General features: G+C 40.9%; 1 protein-coding gene and 1 non-coding gene across 4 annotated transcripts in view; one reads left to right on the forward strand and one right to left on the reverse strand.

Moving 5' to 3' along the window:
* ltbp3 (latent transforming growth factor beta binding protein 3) overlaps window positions 1–16,485 on the forward strand; it is a 46,029-nt gene extending 29,544 nt beyond the window's left edge. Inside the window, exons 12-30 of one of the 3 annotated variants that reach the window (XM_066659555.1) lie at window positions 248–334; window positions 606–731; window positions 977–1,108; window positions 1,473–1,601; window positions 2,036–2,155; window positions 4,083–4,205; window positions 4,342–4,464; window positions 5,791–5,910; window positions 6,046–6,174; window positions 6,306–6,476; window positions 6,581–6,664; window positions 6,753–6,881; window positions 8,502–8,639; window positions 9,922–10,062; window positions 10,875–11,027; window positions 13,274–13,435; window positions 13,553–13,642; window positions 13,849–13,980; window positions 14,241–16,485. In XM_066659555.1, the coding sequence (XP_066515652.1) occupies window positions 248–334; window positions 606–731; window positions 977–1,108; window positions 1,473–1,601; window positions 2,036–2,155; window positions 4,083–4,205; window positions 4,342–4,464; window positions 5,791–5,910; window positions 6,046–6,174; window positions 6,306–6,476; window positions 6,581–6,664; window positions 6,753–6,881; window positions 8,502–8,639; window positions 9,922–10,062; window positions 10,875–11,027; window positions 13,274–13,435; window positions 13,553–13,642; window positions 13,849–13,980; window positions 14,241–14,386 (2,435 nt within the window). In that variant the 3' untranslated portion in view covers window positions 14,387–16,485. The remainder of the gene's footprint in view (window positions 1–247; window positions 335–605; window positions 732–976; window positions 1,109–1,472; window positions 1,602–2,035; window positions 2,156–4,082; window positions 4,206–4,341; window positions 4,465–5,790; window positions 5,911–6,045; window positions 6,175–6,305; window positions 6,477–6,580; window positions 6,665–6,752; window positions 6,882–8,501; window positions 8,640–9,921; window positions 10,063–10,874; window positions 11,028–13,273; window positions 13,436–13,552; window positions 13,643–13,848; window positions 13,981–14,240) is intronic. The other 2 variants (XM_066659562.1, XM_066659571.1) reach the window with 2 other exon arrangements.
* trnam-cau (transfer RNA methionine (anticodon CAU)) lies at window positions 9,189–9,261 on the reverse strand. Its single transcript has one exon. It is a non-coding gene; the product is annotated as a tRNA-Met (tRNA).
* Window positions 16,486–22,500: the final 6,015 nt, after the last annotated feature.

Consider the following 22,500-nt stretch of genomic DNA (forward strand, 5'->3'; position numbering starts at 1 on the left):
CTCTTTTCTTTCTTTCTCTCTCTCTCTCTCTCTCTCTCTCTCTCTTCTTTCTTTTTATTCCTTCTTATATTAATTCTTTTCTTTGTCTCTTACCTTTCTTTCATTCTGTTTTTCTTTTGTAAAGTTTGTCTGTATGTGTTTAATTTCTCTCTCTCTCTCTCTCTCTCTCTCTCTCTCTCTCTCTCTCTCTCTCTCTCTCTCTCTCTCTCTCTCTCTCTCTCTCTCTCTCTCTCTCTCTCTGGGTCAGTTCTGGCTGCCAGGCCAACAACACGTCCCATAATCCATGTGCCACCAGAGAGAGTTTCTCTGGAGGAGGCGCAGACGCAGGTCTCGCGTGAGTTCCATGGCAAATGTCTATCACACACCACACTGACACTTTACTGACTACTACAAATGCAAAATACATCTGCAAATGCAACGCGTTACATTCAAAGTCACTTCGATTAATTACAATATTATTCCATTATACACAACTGGATTTCTGGAAGACTGTGACAATAAAGTGAGCTTCCAGTTCAGAATCCAGCTCCTGTCAGCCAGATAGGTCTTCTACATAGCCTGTTTACTGGTGTGTGTGTGTGTGTGTGTGATTGTGTGTACTACAGAGACGGACGAGTGTAAACTGAACAGGTACATCTGTGGTCACGGACAGTGCATAAACACACACAGCGGTTTCCTGTGTGACTGTGAGGATGGATACAGGCCACACAGCCAGAAAAAGAGCTGTGTAGGTGAGTACACAGAAGCACATAGACACACAAACTCTGTTCTGGATCAACCCCAACTCATCCCAAAGGAACCAAAGAGAGTTTCTAGAGAACATACATGCCCTGCTCGGTAGCCTAATGCTGTTGGGCTTTATACCCCTCTAGCCCACTCTTGGAACTGGGCATATAATTAAACACTGTGTATATGTTTTTATATGGTGTGTTTATACATTTATAAACGCCTATATATAACTCTTCCTTTTCTACAGATGAGAACGAGTGTGACTGGGAGCCATGCGGTCTGGGCAGAGGAATCTGCATCAACACAGTCGGCTCCTACCGCTGCAATTGTCACCCTGGCAACAAACTGGTCGTGCAACACGGGAAGCGCCGCTGTGTGGGTGAGGTGCTCCTGTTTAAATTCTCATATATTTATAGGGTGTTATAGGAAACATGGACCAAAATGATCACAGAACAAATGACTGGGTGTTCTTGTTTCACAGTGTGTGTGTTGATGGGCTCTAAATACACACATTAATGTGCACATGCACTGAACTAAATTTTTTTTCATATAATGCCCCTTGAACAAATGTTTGCATACTTTATGTAATATTATTCATGTCAAGTTCAGAGCAGTTAATATTGGCACGGTGTGGACTACAGAGTGCCTTACGATTTTGTGTGACCCACCCTGCCCTCTATCAGCTATCTGATTTCATAAACACTGCAAGAGAATGTAACCTAGTCACTTGGCTCATTTTTCAGATATAAACGAGTGCTACAAACCAGATATCTGTGGCCTTGGAGGGCAATGTGTGAACCTGCCAGGCTCATATAAGTGTGAGTGTCTCCCAGGCTTCAAGAGCAAATCACGCAGACAGCCTGTGTGTGAAGGTGAGAACACTGAATCACACACACACATCAATACAAACCACTGCTCCACAGTCATAGGGCCTAGCTGGTTTGTGTCAATAAGGGCATTTGACCTATCTGACCCCTCATCGGAAGATTGTGTCTGGGATTTAAAACATTCCCATGTGGTTGCTAGGGTGTTTTGAATTGTTTCCTAGTATTTGTAATTACTATGGTGTTCCAGGTTGTTGCTAGGGTGCATCCATGCTATAAGATTCTACAATGTTTGCCTAGTGGTTGCTATGGTGTCCAAGGTGGATGCTTGTGTGTTGCTAGGCGTTTGCTAGGGTGTTGCTAGTTGTCTCTCAGTGATGTGCCAAAAATGATATGGAGCAAGGTCTTTTTAAGACGGTGACAAATGATGAAATCATTTGTCACAATTAATTATCTGTAATTTATTCTCTCAAATTCTTCAGACATTAACGAGTGTTTGGACCCCAGCGTGTGTCCTGATGGTCAGTGTGAGAACACAGTTGGATCGTATGATTGTATCCCCTGCCAGCCTGGACACCAAGCACAAGGAGGAGTGTGTTATGGTGAGAATAAACACACACACACACCCCAGGCTTTAAGGCCGATTTATACTTCTGACTTGACTTGACACAGAGCCTACGCCACAGGCTACACAAGCGCTCTATGCAAAGTAGGCTGTTGTATGGGACAGAGCAAAGTTTACACGAGGTGCCAGGAAAGTAACTAATACAAAGCCGCCACGTTTTTGCCACGCAGTCCTGATTCTGGTTGAGTTATTTTTTCTTTCAGAGACATCCGTATTTTTCCTTATTTTAATATTTTTTTAAATCCCTGACATCCACACCATGTCTGAGGAAATCCCTCTATAGTGTGGAGAAGAAGTTCATGTTCCTGTAGCTTACGTCTTCAGTTAAATATAAAGAGTGTGTGTTTGTCTACTGACCAACCACGATCTTTGCCATGCGTAGGCTATGGGGTAGGGTTCGCATTGACACATTGTCTACGGCGTAGGTTTGACACAGAAGTATAAATTGGGCTTTAGTCTGATTGTGTCATACGTGCTTTACAGAGTAGCTCTTAATTTCTACAGCAGTGTGAATTACTGAATGTACTGAATGTATCAGGTGTAATTTGTTTTTGTGTAACATAATTGTAATTCAAAAAAATTAAAATATTCTGCTCTTTTGTCATTTAACAGTAACTATGGCATAAGTAATTAATTAGCATTATTTATGCTATGATCACATGCTTTTGCAGCACTTTTTTCGTGATGCAGATAATAATGAATGCAATGACCAATATATTCTTCTCAATTCTCATTTTTAAACAACTTTATTTTTAGGTTATTTTATCTTGAATAAAATGACAATTGTCATTTTTAATACTACACAGCAGGAGAATGTTTGTAATTTGAATTACAGTTATACAGTACACAAAAACACTTTCTAAATTATTTATGCACATAATATGCACACACTCTCTGAGATATTTTGAGTCACAGTGCATCTTAAATAAAGGCAGCTTTTATATACAGTGATAGACAACACTTCCACATTCTGATCCTGTGGACTATGACCAGTCTAAACTTTCACACAGCAGCAGCTCTAGGGTGGATTTTAATCAGTTGAAAGGGTAGAAGAGAAAAAAACATTGGAGTTAATTTAAAATAAGACACACAGATGTGTCTGGATGATTTGTCACTCATTAACAACAGTTTTCCTCAGGGTTTGATTATAGTGAGCTATGTGAGAAGTGGATATACAGCTGGGTAATTAACGCTGGTACTAACATTGACGTTCACCTAGGGGATACAGTAATAACACAGCACTCAGGTTTACACACTGCTGTAGACCTCACACTGACATTGTGTAAGGATGTTTTCTCCACTACACATTCAGACATTCAGATCAACAACAGACCCAAAAGTGTACAAGAAGAACTCGGTTCTAATCCAATTACCATTTGTGTAGGTCATGATTTTATTGTCTCTTTATGCTTCTGTAAAGACAGAATAGAATGTCCTTGGCTATCATTAGGTTCTGTTCTCAAGCCAAGTAAAATAAAAAGACCCAAAAATGATCAAACAGAGCAATGAAAACAGCACATGTTCTGTTTTTTTTTTTCTTGTTCCAAAGTATCTGCTTGTTAAAACGGAAAATGCTAAATGTAATAGCTCATGTTCGGACAGAATAATGATAAACATAGGGAAATAAACCTCAGATTAGCGCCACAAAGGCACTGTGAACACTTATATTTGGCTTTCAGGGCTATTGTGTGTGTGTGTGTGTGTGTGTGTGTGTGTGTGTGTGTGTGTTTTTTTTTGCGGATGTATGTTTGCATTTAAGTAAAGAATTTCCAGAATTCAGAGACTGCTCTGTATCAGTTATGCTCCGTAAATCATATGAAATCACACATATGTATATCTTCTCTTTTTTTACTCTTACTCTCTTTCTCCATCTCTCAATTTCATACTCTCTCTGTCTCTCTCAGACATAAATGAGTGTCAGAAGAGGGGAGTGTGTATGAATGGCCGCTGTGAGAACCTGCCAGGGTCCTACCGGTGTCTGTGTAACGAGGGATTTCTGCCCGAGGCCGACAGCAAAGGCTGCAGGGGTCAGTAGTGAATAGTCATGACATCACAACAGACATAACAGGGGGTTAGATTTTTATGTGATCTAACTCTTTGTGTGTGTTTGTGTGTGTGTTTGTGTGTGTGTGTGTGTGTTTTCATGGGTGGTTGCCTCCTCAGACATTAACGAGTGCCAGGACAATCGTCTGTGTGCTAACGGCCACTGCATCAACACAGAGGGCTCATTCCATTGCCAGTGTTACCCAGGATACCAGCCTACCCTGGAGGGCAGCCACTGCGAGGGTCTGTCCTGTTAACACACTTACACACCAACATACAAAACAGCAATACCAATGAGGTTGACTGGGATAGGAATGGGATTGGTTTTAAAGGAACACTATGTAGTATTTCTACCTTAAAATTACCACTTCTAAATGACTGTGATGTTCCACAGAGCTGTAATAGGGAGAATAGAGCCTCTGTTGTAGCTACACCGGGTCCTCTGCTGGTTTACTGCTCTAAGCAACTTCTGAATCACAGGGCAGGGGGCTCTCGTGAGAAAATTGATAACAGCACCTTAACGGCACCTAGCTCACAGGTCGATGGTTGCCTAGCTACAAGCTTGGTATTCCTGGTACAAACATTATATGGCAGAGAGAGCAAGGAGGAGAAAAAGAAAGAGAGAGAGAATGAGTGGTCATACAAGAGTTAATACTGGACTGAATTTACAGTGTTGTGAGTTGAAACAGACCTGAGGACAAAAGTTGGAGCAGTAAATATTTGTTGCCCTTTTTTCATGTGTTGTGGTGCTAGTTAGTGATAGTTTTGGTGATGAAAGAATTATAATCAGATTATGAGAGTTACTGAGCAGTGAGCCAGGGTTAGTTAGAGTTAGTCGGATTAGCTCACTTTCTCACGTTAGACATTGATTCTGGTAATAAGTGCTTTTCGCTGTTCGCTGTTTGCTATGTTGATTAAATGACTGAAGGTACACTTTGTGTTGGTGGAACACAAGCTTTGTTGAGGACAGTGTTATAATCCGGTTTTGAGAGCTACTGATAAACGAGGGCAAGTGCTAGCGCCTGCTTACTTTAGCCGGATTAGCTCAGTTTTTAGTGTTGGACTCTGATTCTGGTAACAAGTGCTTTACTGTCGGTTGCTGTGGTTATAACAGCTAGAGTTAGACTTTATCATTGTAATGATATGGTCCAGTGTGTGTTATGGGCGATATATGGGTTTTATTATGTAGTCAACATTATTTTTATTCGATTACACACCACTGGCTCAAAATCAGCCAGAGGCCCAGAGCCGTTTCACTACTTTTGTAAACATCACTCAATGAGTGAGTGAGAGAGGTGTGTGCTTGTCTGTGAGGGTGAGACAGGGAGTGTGTGAAAGTTGTGTTTAAGTGAGCGAGCGAGCGAAGGAGAGAGAGATGTGTGTGAGACTTGATTTCACAACAGTACTGCAAACGTGAATTACACTCAGCAGGAGGTAAGAGGTGCTCAAGAGACCAAAAAAAAAAACAATTCTTACATTGTTTTCCTTTAAAGGATGAAATTGTAAAGACTTGACTGTAGTTTATCCTGCAGTCTGTGTTTACTTAGTGTTACCCTCTTGTTTCCTCAGATATAAATGAGTGTGAGCGCGCTTCAAACTGCCAGAGGGGGCGCTGCATCAACACCATGGGCTCCTACCGCTGTGAGTGCCAGAAAGGTTTTGTACTGGTTAGTGGACGCAGATGTCAAGGTATGCACACACACACACGGACAGACATGTATACACACATAAGCTTGCAGATTTTAACACCCATCTATTGAATGACAGATAAGAACAATGAAAATACTCTCTCTCTCTCTCTCTCTCTCTCTCTCTCTCTCTCAGACATAGATGAGTGTGAGCTGGACAGAAGTTTGTGTCAGCCCAACGGAGTGTGTGAGAACAGACACGGGGGCTATGTGTGTATGTGCAATGATGGCTTCATTCTGTCTGAGGACAAACATAGCTGTGATGGTGAGTGTGTTTGTGTGTGTGTGTGTGTGTGTTTATAGTATGTGTCTGTAATGTAGGCTGTATTATTATTATGGTAATTTTTTTTTGTATAAATATTGTTACTAAGTACTGGCATATGTGTTTCTGTGCAGAGATGGAGATGGATGTAAACAATAAGAAGGAATGTTATTTGAACCTGGATGATACAGTGTTCTGTGACAGTGTCCTGGCAACTAATGTCACTAAGCAGGAGTGCTGCTGCTCGGTGGGTGTGGGCTGGGGGGATCACTGTGAAATCTACCCCTGTCCCGTCAAGGAATCAGGTACTGGCCAGAGAGAGAGAGACACACACACACCCTGAGATATTTAATGTGAACACATTACGTGTCTGAGTACTAATTGATGTGTCGTTTGGTGTGTTTTGTAGCGGAGCATCACTTTCTGTGTCCACATGGAAAAGGTTTTTATTATGAGGAGAGTCAGACCGAGTACGGCTTGCCATTGCGCAGAGGTACACACACAAAAAAATACATATTCCAGATTAAAGAAGAGAATGTAAAATGTTGCATATTAATCTCTCTCTCTCTCTCTCTCTGTAGATATAGACGAGTGTGTGTTGTTTGCTAATGAGATCTGTAAGGAGGGTCGCTGTATAAACACGCAGCCGGGTTTTGAGTGTTATTGTCAGCAAGGCTTCTACTATGACATCCATCTGCTTGACTGTATAGGTAACCCCACACACACACACACATTTTGGTTTTTCTGTGAATTATGGGGACATTACATAGAGTAGAAGTATTTGTGAACAAGATAAAGTCTCCACAAAAGGAATGCAAGTCTAACCCTAATCCTTACACTAACTTTAACCCTAAACTAACCTTACAAGTGATATCAGATATTAATCCAATAAAATTTTATTAACATTTTTATGAGATTGATTCCTCACCATAAGCTGCTCTATGCTCTGTTTGCGCTGGTGTTTGTACGCAGCCCTGGCTCTGTAAATGTGATACAATGTGTCTTAGTCCAAACTGGCACTGGAGCTCTCTCCCCTCTGGCATCTGGAAGAGTTTGTACGGTGGAGAGACCTCTGAACTTTGAAAAGTATTAGCACGGTTGAGGATGTTCCTCTATTTCTGCTCCATAGGTGAATAAAATTGACTTATTTTTGCTATTAAAGTTATAATACATAAAGTGGAACCGACTCCAAATTCAGGAAAACATAAGCAGTATGGAATTAAACAGAGAGAAAGTGCTACAAAACAAAACAGCTCGAGTTACAAATGAGATTCTCTGTAAATTCAAACAGTGAATAAAAGTTTACAGACAAGTTAATCTTCAAACCAACAAGAGGCTGAGTTTGTTTTGTTGTGGGAACAGTAGCTTTCCAAAGTTGTCCATGTTACCTTTAACACTAGCTTTAATCCTAACCCAAGTCCTAACCATAACCCTTCCACTAAAAGGTCTTCACATTAAAACTGAATGATTTATGTTGTGGGGACCAGCAGGTGGTCTGACCATGGTTTCTACAAGGAAGTGTGTTCCCCACATTGTGAGTGTGTGAACAAACTAATGCCAAATAACATCAGCCTGAGCCACCAGGTCACCACTAAAATCCAATAAAAGAACAGAAAGCTTTTGTTTCCATAAACAGCCTTTCGTTTCTCCCCGCGACCCTAAAATTAGATAAGCGGTTACAGATAATGGATGGATGGATGGATGGATGGTTTCTCTGTTCCTGTATAGAGGGACATTTTATGTGTCTGTGAAACACTGCCCTCTAGTGTTGCTGCTCTCTCTCTCTCTCTCTCTCTCTCTCTCTCTCTCTTGCTCTCTCTCTCTCATGCACACTCTCGCTCTCTCTCTCTCTCTTGCTCTCTCTCTCTCTCTCTCTCTCTCGCTCTCTCTCTCTCGCGCGCGCGCTCTCTCTCTTGCTCTCTTTCTCTCTCTCTCTATCTCGCTCTCTCTCTCTCTCTCTCTCCCTCTCTCATGCACTCTCTCTCTCTCTCTCTCTCTCTCTTGCTCGCTCTCTCTTTCTCTCTCGCTCTCTTTCTGTCTTTTTCTCTCTCTCTCTCTCTCTCTCTCTCTCTCTCTCTCTCTCTCTCTCTCTCTCGCACACACACACACACACACACACACACAGTAAATAATATACAGCATATTGGCCTCAAGGAGGCAGTAAATCACCAACACTTGGCTTCCAGGCAGTGGTCATCAGTACCTCTGGACTAAAGGAATAAAGTTACATTTTAAGAAAAAGAATAATGTATTCAAAGAAATAAACCTCTCTCTCTCTCTCTCTCTCTCTCTCTCTCTCTCTCTCTCTCTCTCTCTCTCTCTTTCTGTAGATGTGGATGAGTGCCATGATGAGTCTCTGTGCACTAACGGTCAATGTGTGAACACACGTGGCTCATACTACTGCACCTGTAAAGCCCCCTGGACTCCGGACGCCAGCAAAAAGAATTGTGTTATCCCTACAGTCACAGGTGGGAATGTGTGCGTGTGCGTGTGCGTGTGCGTGTGAGTGTGTGTGCGTGTGAGTGTGTGTGTGTGTGTGTGTGTGTGTGTGTGCATTTTCTGGGGGTCGTTTGTTGTCCTGTTGTCCTAATCTCCCTTATTCTCAGAGGAGAAAATGCTGGAGTAGAAGATTAGTACATTTTAGCTGCCGGTTACTGTGTATTGTTAATTCTAGCATGATACAGTTAGGGTTTTAGGGTACAGATATTGAGGCTGAAACACAGGGAGCATATTAAACCCTTTCTTTGGTAGAACATGTCCAGAAACAGATTAAAAGCATGCACATAATTCAGTGAGGTTTTCACCCCCTGAGGTTTCTTGTCACATGGTCAGGTTGTTTAACTGAATAATGTATTTACGCCCTCTTTTTCTCATTCTGCCTTCTTTTAAATCCTTTCTGCATTTCTTTTACAAATATATATATATATATATTACAACAGTTCTGCTACAGCGGTTCAGAGTGTGTGAGTGTGTGTGTGTGTGTGTGCGCGTGCGCGTGTAAAATCAGGAAAAGCTTTTGCCCCGTGTGAGGCTCGAACTCACGACCTTCAGATTATGAGACTGACGCGCTGCCTACTGCGCCAACGAGGCCTGAGAGAAAGGGGAAGCAGGATCGTATTCAATGCTCAGACCCTGAGGGAGGAGCGAGAAGGGCCCTGGGTGGGGGGAGTGTGTGTGTGATTGTGTGTGTGTCTGCCATAGAGTGTGTGAGTAAGAGGAAACAGCAGCTTATTCATTGCTTAAGCCAATGGGGGAGGAGCAAGACAGGCTTTTTGGTGGGGGAGTGTGTGTGTGCATGTGTGTGTGTGAATAAGTGACTGAGAGAATGTGCTCACTCACACTTGTGTGAGCAGCGTTCATTGTGCTACGAGTGTGTGTTCTGTGTGTTTGTACACTGTAGTTAGGAATGCAAGATATTTTCTGTCTATTTATCCCTTTGTAGGGGCCCAAAGATCCCAATGTGATTAAAAATATGTATGTTGATTTCAAATGGTAAATTCAGGAGAAACACACTAACCACTAAACAGTTGAGGTAATAGTCACAGTTTCTACAACAAAAATACAAATATATTATTTTCTATCTCCAATCATTAGTCTCTCATAAAACTGGCTGGTAACACACTCAGGTTTAAGAAAAGCTCCACAAGGTGGTGCTATTCAGTGCTTTGCTCCAAGGTCCTCGTTTTTCACCTCCTTTTTAGCGTTAAGGTTTTTTCTTTGGTATAATTGATCTTATGCATTTCATTTCAGGTATAAATGAATGTCAGGACCCATCTAACTGTAAGAATGGACACTGTGTGGACACACAGGACTCTTATTACTGTATCTGTACCCCTCCCTGGATTCTGGCAACTGACCGCAACAGCTGTGTCACACCCGAGGAACAGGCCGGTGAGTAAAGAGCTCCTGGCTTCAGGCTGGGACAGCAAGAACTACTGTCCCAAAAGTAAGCATGCAATGCATTGTGGGTAATGTAGTTCCATTACCCAAGTATCATGGGTAATGTGGCGGCACGGTGGCGCAGCAGGTAGTGTCACACAGCTCCAGGGACCTGGAGGTTGTGGGTTCGATTCCTGCTCCGGGTGACTGTCTGGAGTTGGTGTGTTCTCCCCGTGTCCGTGTGGGTTTCCTCTGGGTGCTCCGGTCTCCTCCCACAGTCCAAAAACACACGTTGGTAGGTGGATTGGCCACTCAAAAGTGTGTATGTGTGTGTGTCTGTGTTGCCCTGTGAAGGACTGGCGCCCCCTCCAGGGTGTATTCCCGCCTTGTGCCCAATGATTCCAGGTAGGCTCTGGACCCACCGTGACCCTGAATTTAATAAGTGGTTACAGATAATGAATGAATGAAGTATCATGGGTAATGTAGTTCTCCTTCTAATGTAGGATTTCTGAGGTGAAAAATGATGGTACCTGTTTTTCATGATAACAGTTAAATTATATAAATTACTATGAAATAAAAATTTAAATATAATAAGTTTTAATTTAAAATTAATTTATTGTAAACAGTAATGATTGTAAGTGAATCTGCTAATGACCTTTTTAATGCAAAACTCACCCAAGACTGTGTGCTTCTGATGCTTCTTTCTCATTCTTTTTCTCCCTCCTCTCCTCTTTCTGTCTTTTTTACCTCCCCATCCTTTTTCCCCCTCACTCTCTCATTCTCTCTCTCTCTTTCTCTGTCTGCACTTCTCCGTTCCTCTGTAGTAATCTCTATGGTGACCGTTTCAGATGTGAATGAGTGTCTGGACCCGTTGTACTGCAGGAACGGGAGGTGTGTGAACACTCCCGGCTCCTTCCACTGCATCTGCAAGCAGCCGTTCACCTTCAGCGCGGCCCTCAAGCAGTGCGTCTATGATGGTGGGTAGCACAGTCAATCTGACGCCCCCCTCGCCCAGTCGGCCAATCAGACCACAGCTCAGCCGCTAGATAGCTAGGTGACTGTTCTGCTAAAAAGCATAGCCCTCATACTCTGGTCCCTGATGGGCCAATCAGCTTCAGCGTAGATGCCAAATAGAGCCAAACAGTCTGTTTCCGGAAGTAAAAATCCTGTTCATAATCGTCATAGGGATTTTTCATTTTTATTTATGCATTATATTTTATCTAGCCAATGTAAACTCACCCTAAGCAGCAGACAGTGAGGTGATAATATCTGCTCTAGTTAAATCCATGAATCATTCATTCATTGACTGTAACCACTTATCCACTTCAGTGTCACGATGGACCCGGAGCTTACCCGGAATCACAAGGCAGGAACACACCCTGGAAGGGACATCACTCCATTGTAGGGCGATACACACTCACACATACACACCTATGGATACTTTTGAGTAGCCAACCCACCTATTAAAGTGTGTTTTTGGACCGTGGGAAGAAACCGGAGCACCCGGAGGAAACCCGCACAGACACAGGGAGAACACACCACAGTCTCCTCACAGTCTTCAAAAGCGAGATTCACACCCACGACCCCAGGACCCTGGAGCTGTGTGACAGTGACATAACTTGTTGCACCATGCACCATGAATCAGATTTCAAATTTTTCAAGTTTTTGAAAAATTGTGTTTTATTCCCCCATTCCTTGTAAAGAAATACACTACCAATAGTGTTTAAAGTGATTTAAAGTGGTTTAGTGTTGATGTTACTGGGGAGATTTAAAATGTGTGACCTGGCACTAGAAATGCACAAAGCAGTCATTGCAGCTGGCAGCTACTGCACAATGGTTTCATTAACAGAAATGATGTGTTTTAAAAACTACCAAAGGTACAAAACAATAGACAAGAAACACTAGCGATAAAGATGCAGTTGAAAAAAAAAGCATCTGAAAACTGTTAAGAAGTGATTGGGAGGAAGTGATTGGTTGAAAGCATTTGCAGTGCTTTGTGGGATATGGAGTTAATTCCAACATTAAACATGTTAAAGGCAACATCTACAATTCTGGAGAACTGCAGTTCTCCATGGTTTGTTTATGTTCAGAAGCTCCACATCTTTTAATGTGGAATGGTATGTTTGATTGAAGAAAAACAACGTTTGTAGTTGAAGTTTAACTGTAAATTGAATTACCACAGAAACACATTTGTAGATTCAGCTTGTATTTACTTTCATGCAGTTAGCTCTCTCACAAATTTAGACTCTTTTCAACCTTAAGTCTGTAACAGCTAAAATAAGTCAGTTAATTGAGCTGAAGTAAATCAATATCCTCATCTTCTTTCAGGATTTCCAACGTTTGAGGTCCCCCTAAATAACTTAAGATGCTATCTCTCTGCCTTGAGCAGAGAGAGAGAAAGCCCAGCATACTGGACCCTTAGTTTTTAACTGTTTACTGACACTGGGGCTTCATAAACACATTAGATCAGTTTCCAGCACAAACAAAATGGAGAGTAGCCAATTACTGATGGTGAACATCACCTTTAAGTTAAGTCGTATAGCCTTGCATTTTGGTTTATTTGTCAATGATTTTTCACTCATATTTCACTTCTGTAAAGTCATGACATTTCAGTGAGCTGATTGTTTCCGTTGAGAGCTTGAAACATTTTTAAGGCTTTTTCCAAATGTCTATGCTGAAAATGAATGGGATATTTACTTCCAGAACCAGAGCCGCTGAAAAAGTAGGTGGTCACTGTTAAGCTCTGTAAAGCAAACAGATAGGCTTCAGCACCAGACGGCCAGTTAGTCATGGTTGTGATGTCACAATACATGGCTGTTTGGTTGCTTCCGATTGGTCTAAATCATCTACAGGCAACTCACAAGAACCACTTGTTGAGACAACATTGTAGACAATACAGAGTATAATTTTAAAAACACTGCACTCTTTAAAATATCGGTTTCTATACAAAAAGGATTGCTCTTTCAGCCCTGCATGGTAGGTTAGGACCCCTTTGTGTTTATTGTGTGTTTGTCTTTCTCTTCTTCTCCACACCCCATTCTGTTACTTCCTTTTCCCTCACTGTTCCCTCCATTCTTTCTGTCTCTCTGTCCTCCCTCCCTCCGTTTCTGTGTCTATTTATTTCTCTTTCCCCTCTCTTTCTCTCTCTCTCTCTCTCTCTCTCTCTCTCTCTCTCTCTCTCTCTCTCTCTCTCTCTCTCTCTCTCTCTCTCTCTCTCTCTCAGACCGCACAGCCGCGCACAAGGATGTGTGTTTTCAGGAGGTGGATGAGGATCTGATCTGCAGCATGCCAAGGAACGATCTGACGGTCACTTACTCAGAGTGCTGCTGTCATTACGGCCGCGGCTGGGGGCCAGAATGCAGAACCTGCCCACAGAGGAACTCAGGTGGGCCACATTAGGGCTGGACCGTAGTGTGTATTGTGTATTGTTGTATTGTGTATTCATGATTGAGGATGGGTTTCTGAAGGTGACTCTGAGCTGGGTGTGTTGGAATTTGTGTAGCGATCTTCAACAGGCTCTGTGAGATGCATCTGGAGACGGAATCAGACGGAGAGGGAGATTTCTTAGCCGCTTTCTCCAGTTACAACCCAGGTAACTTCTCCACAGCAATCAGAAAGCAGTACTCTAACGTGGGGGAGGAGGTTTATATGTTAAGGCTTTAATAAATCAGCTGTAGTTTGTATGGTATAAGTCAAATGTATGTGACTGGATTTGGTTTATTCAATGTCTTATGTGTCACACACACACACACACACACACACACTCTGTTTTTCTCTCTCTATGTGTTTCTCTATCAGAGAGAGACAGTTCAGAAGAAGACTCTGATGAGTGCAGTTGCGCTAATGGACGTTGCGTGCGCTCATACCTGGGCACGATGTGTGAGTGCAACCCCGGATTCAGACTGGATCATTCACGAACACGCTGCGTAGGTTTGTAAACCCACACACACACACACATTAATAATTTCAGAGGCCCCCTAGTGGCCATTCCACCAACACAAGTGTTAAGAGCTATTTTAAGAGCTATTCCAAAAGCTATTTGTCTGTAAATTTTAATTACTTTGTAATTAGCTGCTACCGAGCCTCCACCAAAATGCACTTACTTCCAAATGGACTTCACAATAGGTTTTAGACAAAACTCTCATTAAAAAAATGTGATTTACTATCTCTTTCTCTCTGTCTCTCTGTAGATATAGATGAGTGTGTGGAGAGGAGGTTGAACCCCTGTAAGAATGCAAGGTGTGTGAACACGATGGGGTCCTACAAGTGCAGCTGCAAACTAGGCTTTGTTCCCACAAGAAGGCCCAACGTGTGCAGACAGGCCAGGGCATCGTAACACACATGCGCGCACACATACACGCACGCACAAACATACACACATTTTGTGCCAAATTTTGGGTGCCCCTGGTCAAATGATGTGTTTTTATTGATTTTCAGAGTGAACTTAAGTGAACACTAGTCTCAACAGGTAACATTTCTGCATATTTTAGTCTACAGGCTCTGTTTAATATGCAGAATTTTACATACTGAAGGAAATTTTAATTGTAAAATGTGCTTATTTAATGTATTTTAAATGAATTAATCAACAGAAAGTGTGCTCTGAAATTTGCAGAAAAATGTCTGTTTGAAACTGTACTCTGTAGAAAATATGAACATTTGTTTTCATTTAGAAAATCAACAGAAAATGCTGTGAGCAAGGGTGCGCAAACTTTTGCTTGAGACTGTACACATCCCGAGTAAAAATGCAACACACACACACACACATTCACACATATTCTCAGCCACCCTCATACAATTCTCTGTGGTCCACTCCTTTCCTCTCAGTTTCTTGTTTATTTTTTAATTCAGAGATCTCAGTTGAAGTATCACCAGCTGTTTATAACATGTTGTTTTTGTTGTTGTTGTTGTTTTTGTTGTGGTTTTACATATTGATACATTTCCCCCTCCCATCTTGGTGTCCTTTTTGGACAAGTATGATCATCACCTCTTTATATGAGGGAAAATCCAGTGCCTTTTTCATCCCACACTGTTAGGAATCAAGTACAGAAAATATTAAACTGAAATATTTGCTATTTCAAGGTTGCCTTATTTTTAGGAAATCCCACCTCAATCAGTAATAACCCAGAGAAGACCTGTTTTATACTAACATACTCAGCTATGTACTGCACTGAGTGAGTTTGTTAAAGGGGACATACTCTTCCCCTTCTCCACAACGGGAAACATTTCTGGATCGTAATGAGATGTCTGTGATCTGCTTTGTTCAAAACCACACAAGCCCCACAGCCCTGTTCAGAATGGCTACTTTTATCTCCCGTTCCTTTAAATGATAATGAGTTCACCCCGACCTGAGCACGCAGCAGTGAGAAGCTGAATCAGAATCATTTTATTTTCATTCTGGGTGGCCTTGTTTCACAGTGTGTGGGTTGGTAGGCACTACAGGTACTTAAATTAATGTGCAATTGCACTGAACAAGGGATTTCTTCATAATCTGTCCCCTTTGAAGGTGACTGTGATCTTTGATTGTACTAAATTGTACTCGTCAATAGATAAAGTGACACCTTGCTACTGGGGACAGCCTCTAAGACATGAAGGAGGTTCTGTTAAAATGAGCAGCCATAAAGAGTTCAACAATCAGATTGAGACCGTTTTTTAAAAGAATAGCTCAACTGAAAAATCAAAACCCACTTTTTTGTCCCAGTTTAGTGTTAAGACCATCTTCAGAGGAACAGAGAGTGTGTTCAGTGTGATGTTCGCTTTACCAATTTTTTTTAGCTCCAGTGACATTGCAGTAGAATTATTTATGAGGAGAAATAGCTAGCTAGTGAGAGAGAATTTTTTTTTTTTTTTTTTTTTTTTTACAAACCAGTCTCCCAGGTTAGAAATTCAGTGTATCTGTGACTAGAGTGCAACACTAATTAGTGTACATAAGCTGTAATTACTAGCTACATTAGCCTCATAGTCAATGCACACACTGAACATGTGTAGGCTGACACGCTAGGGGTTAAAGGAGAAGGGTGTGGATTTGATTTCTCAATGAACTGTTCCTTCAAAAAACAAGTGTCCTCACTGGTGAAAACAGACTTCAGTTCCCATTTTAACAGCTAGTCCTTTTTGGAACCTAGAAATAAGAAAAGAGCATATAAGCACCTTGACCTAAAACATATGTGCTTTTACATCTAACAGATCTCTGTCCGATTTGTCATATTTATTTTTCCTTGAAATATTGTAATGTTTTTAAGTGTGTTTGCCTTACTGATGAGGTCACAGTCTAAACAAAGTTGTGATGTAAAGTGGCTGGTCCTATGAGGGCTGGTCAGTGGGGCTTTAAAGGAGCTAAAAAATATTTTTTTGTTGATACCCTGTCTTCTGTGAGAGTAATTACAGAAGCAGATATGCTTTTCTACTGATGAAAAGGACAATAAATCTGAAACAACCTGAAACCAAAACAGTTGTTGCCTTTTTTTTAATCTGTTGAAGACTGAAGCAAGTTCCAGTTGCGTCCAGTGGGAAAATTTAACCATAGTCTGTCCTCAATAGTGCAAGCTTGTCGTGTTGCCAACCCAGTGAGCACAAAAATTACGGAAAAACATGCAATGGACATCTTTGGGGACGTTTAAACTTCAGCCAAAATGAAAGTTTTCAGTGAGTGTTCATGAAGATTCTCACTGTGGTTTATAAGCTTTTACAATGGAAATCCCCCATTTATGGTCTAAGAAAATACACATCTGATGGACTTTGGAAATTGGAAACCAGATCAATGACATTATGGACTTTGTGGTCTAAAGTAAGTCAGGCGTTGCTGGCCCAAGAACTGAACATCTTTGGACGTCTCCGCTCACAGTGAAGCTAAAAGGTACCAAAAGTTCAGAAATAGGCTTTGAGTTTAACATTCAAACTGTAACATCGAAAGTAAAAAATACAAAGCTTTGTCTGTTACAAGCTTCAGTGGTGTGTGTTTAATCTACAGAGCTTCTATGAAATGCAAATATAAAACATCATTAGCTTGATGCTAACATGTGATCAAAGTGTCAATTACTAGGCTACACGAGATTAGCATTATCTTAGCAGGACAAAATACAGTGAATCAGAGGGTTTCTGTATTAAAATGACTGGAGATTTGACAGTCCAGGTCACATCAGTCATGATTAATCAATAAACATAATGCAGTTATTCAGACATCTGTGGACAATTTCACACACTCACACCTGTGGACAGTTTCTCAGAGCAATAGATTCATTTATGGCAGGAATAGTGAATAGATGCCATGCAGGGTGTATCACATCCCGCTAGGCAAACCCAACACACAAAAACGGTAAATGTGTTTCATATGTTTCACTTTGACGAGTGAAACTCATGTAGCCTGCTGTTCAAAACAGTCCTTTACCATGTTTACACGTCCCTTAACAGATAGCTCTGAGGAAGATCATGTATGTGCCGAGTGTGCAAACAGCGAGCAGGATCACGAGAGTCATAGCCACATAGAAATGCAGATCCACTGTCAGATGAGACTTTGTAGTGTTACGACGCACCACTGGCTTCTTTATGGTGACTTTGTTTGGGATTGTAGCGTGTGCTTTACTGTGTACAGATGTTTTGTGTTCTGGTACATGCACAGGTAACCTAGATGTGTTTAGCAGAGTTTTCGGTTTGCTCACAGTCACAAGTTTAGATGATGAGGTATTGCTGCCTGTGTCTGAGTCTGATATGGATGTGTAAAACCCTGGCTTTGGACTCGTTTCCTGGCTCAATGTTTCTGGGCTTTGTGTTGATGTAGTTACCACATTTGCTGTGACACTTATAAGTGGTATATCTCCACCCGGTGTTGCCTTTGGGGTCGCAGATGCTGTAGATACCTCTCCGCTTCCTGTATATGGAAAGTCTCCTCCTGAGATTGCTTTAATGCTTGTAACCGTAGTTCCTACCTCTCCACCTGTAGTTGCTTTTTCAATTGCAGGAGTAGTTGGTACCTCTCCCCCTGTGGTATTTGATACCTCTCCCGCTGTAGTTGTCGTACCCATAGTTGGTATTTCTCCACCTGTAGTTGTTGTCGCAGTTGTAGTTTTAGGAGGTTCCTCTTCGTGTTTTTCTACTTTTGACATTTCTGTACCTGTTGTTGCCTTTTCTGTTGCAACTGTCGCTTCCTCTCCACCTGCAGGTGTAGCAGTAGGTGGTACATCTTCAATTAATTTTGTCTTTGTGGTTGCCTCAGAATTTGAAAATCCTCCACCTAGATTTGACTTTGTTGTTGCACCAGTCGTAGGTACGTCTCCTCCTGTGATTCCGTTTGTCGATGCAATGGTAGTTGATTCCTCTCCAAACGTTGTACCTTTTGATGTTATACCAATAGTAGGCGTCTCTTCATTGATAGTTGCCTTTGTTATTGCAGCATTAGTAATATCAACTACGGCAGCAGAATTGGGTACCTGTCCACTTGTATTTGTCTTTGCAGTCATAGCTACAGTTGGTCCTGATACTACTGTTGCTGATACTGCTGTGGGACCAGTAGTTGACTCCTTTCCCAATGTTTCTGCCATTTGTGTAGCAGTGGTAGCTAATATCTCTCCAACTGTAGTTGCCTCTGTTATTGTAGTAGGTACTTCACCTGTAGCTGCCTCTGTTGTTGTAGTAGGTACTTCTCCACCTGTAGCTGCCTCTGTTGTTGTAGTAGTTACTTCTCCACCGGTAGCTGACTCTGTTGTTGTAGTAGTTACTTCTCCACCGGTAGCTGCCTCTATTGTTTGAGTAGGTACTTCTCCACCTGTAGCTGCCTCTGTTGTTGTAGTAGTTACTTCTCCACCTGTAGCTGACTCTGTTGTTGTAGTAGTTACTTCTCCACCTGTAGTTGCCTCTGTTGTTGTAGTAGGTACTTCTCCACCTGTAGTTGCCTCTGTTGTTGTAGTAGGTACTTCTCCACCTGTAGCTGCCTCTGTTGTTGTAGTAGGTACTTCTTCACCTGTAGTCGCCTCTGTTGTTGTAGTAGGTACTTCTCCACCTGTAGCTGCCTTAAGTGTTGAAACATTTGTTATCCCTCCACTCATAGATTCCCTTCCAGTCCCAGTGGTATTTGGTACCTCTACACCTAACGTAGCTGTTCCGTCTGTATTGGTTATTATTTCTAAACCTGTGGTAGCCTTTGCTGTTGCAGAACTAGTTGGCACTTCTCCACCTGTGGTATCTGGTACCTCTCCACCACCTTTTGCTGTGGCAGAGGTTGTAGTTTCCTTTGCTGTTTCACCAGTATGTGATACGACTGCTCCTGTAATTACCTTTGTAATTGCAATGGTAGTTGAGACATCTCCACTTGAAGTTTCCTTTGCCGTTGCAGCTGTATCCCTTATCTCTCCACCTGTAGGTGTAGCAGTAGTTGTTACCTCTGCAAACGTAGTTGCCTTTGCTGAATCTCCATCTGCAGCAGTAGTTTCTGCTTCTAAACTCTTAGTAGAACTTGTTCTCTCTTGGTCCGTTGCTTTATCTGCGCCAGCAATTGTTGATTCAGGTGTAATTTTGACTGAGCTAGATGTAGATGTAACTGATGTTGTTCCAGTTATGTCGTTCACCTCAGGTTGCTGTGTATCTTCCAGCTGTTTAGTTGCTGCATTTGAAACAGCTCCTTCAGATGCTGTAGCTTCTGGGGTCCCATATATAACCTCCATCCTGTTGGATGCATGTGTTCCAGAGGTAGTCATTTCTGTCCCCATTGCAATTGTATCTCTTTTGCTGGCTGTAGTTTCAGCTAATGGCAAGATTACACTAAGAATTCCTACAATAAAAAAAATTAAGTCTGATTTACATCCAAAAAGTAGCAGATAATATTTATTAAAATAATTGTTTAGTACCTGTTGTCCCTGATTATACAATTTATAGAACAAGTCCCATTTTGGGGGGTGGCCATGTTTAAAATAGGTGTAGTACATAATCTCAAATATATTTAGAAGTGACTTTGAAGACTTTCCTTTTGATTAGCAGCGGGAATTTTCTTGAAGAACTCACCTGCTGCAATAAGGATGACGTACATATGAGCCGAGCCCATCGTCTTCTTCGTTTAAGCAGAGCCCTGTAAAAAGAAGTTAACTAAGGTCTGTGATTAGAAACACATTAACAATTCCACCATCCAGTTTTTCCTTTTCAAAGGACTTGATATTAATGTAAAGACAGTATATACTGAAAATATAATAATTAACCTATTGATAAATGTAATATGCGCTGTAGAATCACCATAGCACTGTACAGCAGGCAGGGCCCTGAATCAGACAAGCCATAAATGTTGCAAATGGAAGGATATGAAATGCAAACACACGTTAGCTACAGCCATCAAGAGGACAGAGACACTTTTGGCAAATGTCTTTGTGGGTTTCTTTTTTTTTTATGGGGTTTATTTATTCATGGAATAAATGAACACTGGGAGTTTCTCAAATTATACTCATATTGATATTCATAATAAACATTACACTGGGGGTCTGTAAGAGAAATATATGTATATAAGTTCTGTAAGATTAGGATGAGCCCTGGTGTATTTCATGATGCTTTGTTTGACCTCATTACAGTGCCTCATGAAAACATTTAGCACATTAATTCAGAATCAGTTCATTATTGTATATTATTTGCACTGTACATTAGGATAAAATCTAATATTTATACCTTTTTAAATCAAGACTGATCAGAATTTGTTAAGTTAATACTAATTAGTTCATTATGGACTAGGCATTTAAACTAACACTGCCTTATACAGCCCTATACTTAAATAACAGGTAGAATCCAACCTTCTGCAATCAGAATAAATTGTGACTGTTCAAATATTTGTGGACAGCAATCTATTCTCAATTAAGCAATAAATAAATATCAATGGACAATAGAGTAGTATTTACCTGATGGCCGCAGCTGGACGGTTACTGCCTTATTTCCCAGAGTCTGTTAGAGTAACTTCATGATCTCCTTGCTTTGCATTTCAAACAAAAGTGCTTATCTCTTTACTGTGTGTGTGTGTGTGTGTGTGTGTGTGTGTGTGTGTGTCTGTGAGTGTGTCCACCAAAACGACACTAACACATTTCCACTCATTTGTTCATGTTCTTCTTGGACATATATGTTTCACCATTCTTTAAAAAATAATATTTCCAGGACAATTCCCATGTGCGTATGTTATGACTAACATTCACTCAGAAAGTTCATGAGCAACGATGCCCAATGACAAGCGTGGGCTGGAAGGGTTGGAAATCACTCAGCACTGGGCAGTGGAGACGTAGAACAGCACTTCCTGGAGTGATGGATCTCCATCAAAAACCTTTGGAGTGGTGGTTGTTATGGAGAACAAATTCATGTACTCGCACAAGAGGGCGCTCTAACATTAAACAATTGCAATATCTACTGACCGTTTATCATAGGCTTCATTTGGTTAAGATTGCACTAAAAAACTTTAACCAACCACAGAGAAAATGAGACATTTTAAGTGTAAATATTTCAAACAAGAAAGTAGCCTACACTTCCAAGTCTGTAAATATGACACTTTATTGATACAGTCTATTACTGTTGTTTCCATTTTTCAAATTTAATATGTAGATTATGTCAAATTTTGGCTGAGCTAATTATCATATAACACATCTGTGTTTAGCAGCATGTCTCTTAGTGTCACCCACATGCTCAAGACATTTATGTATATATTTATTTATTTGCTGTTTGTTTGACAACTCCACACAGTTTACCTGATGCTAAGTGGCAAACTTAGCTATATTGTTAGCTAGCCTACAAATGTTTTGTATAAAAAAAAGAAAAAAATCCCTGCCAATGTAATCCACACACCCCACCTAGGCCTGGACAATTATTCAATATTAATTTACATCGCAGTATTCTATGTTTCAATAACAATTATATAATTTTTAAACACATTTTCAGTATTTCAGTGTACATTACCTGTCACTGCAGGTCACTCAATTTAAAACTGAGTTTAAAAATATTATTATTGACAAAGCCAATGGTTTATATTTGATGGTGATGTCATGTTTCAGTGGATTTTATTCTTTTCATATCAGAATTGTATAGTATCGACTAAAATTAAGAAATATATTTTGATATAAATGTTGTCGATATTGTCCAGCCCTAAGCCCACTGTGTGTATGAATAATGAAGCCTGTGAGGGGCATACATTTTTAAAAATCATGAACGTTTGCTTTATTCACTCTTTACGTTTTGTTGTCTCTTCAAACCGAGGGCATGTTTTCTTTACCTTTTTGGTATAATTTAAAAATTCATTCCCAAAATGTACAAAGTTGACTGGATTTCTTAAAATCAGGTATGTTTTAATAGTGCAGATATAGCATTTGTATTAAACTGTATTAAATTAACAGGACCGCGACCCTAAATTGGATAAGCGGTTACAGATAATGGATGGATGGATCCTATTAGTATAAAGAATACTAATTCCTTATGAAAAACTAAACTTTAAAAAAATTATTCACA

This window comes from Hoplias malabaricus, chromosome 2, assembly GCF_029633855.1.
Source record: "Hoplias malabaricus isolate fHopMal1 chromosome 2, fHopMal1.hap1, whole genome shotgun sequence".
Classification (NCBI taxonomy): Eukaryota; Metazoa; Chordata; class Actinopteri; order Characiformes; family Erythrinidae; genus Hoplias; species Hoplias malabaricus.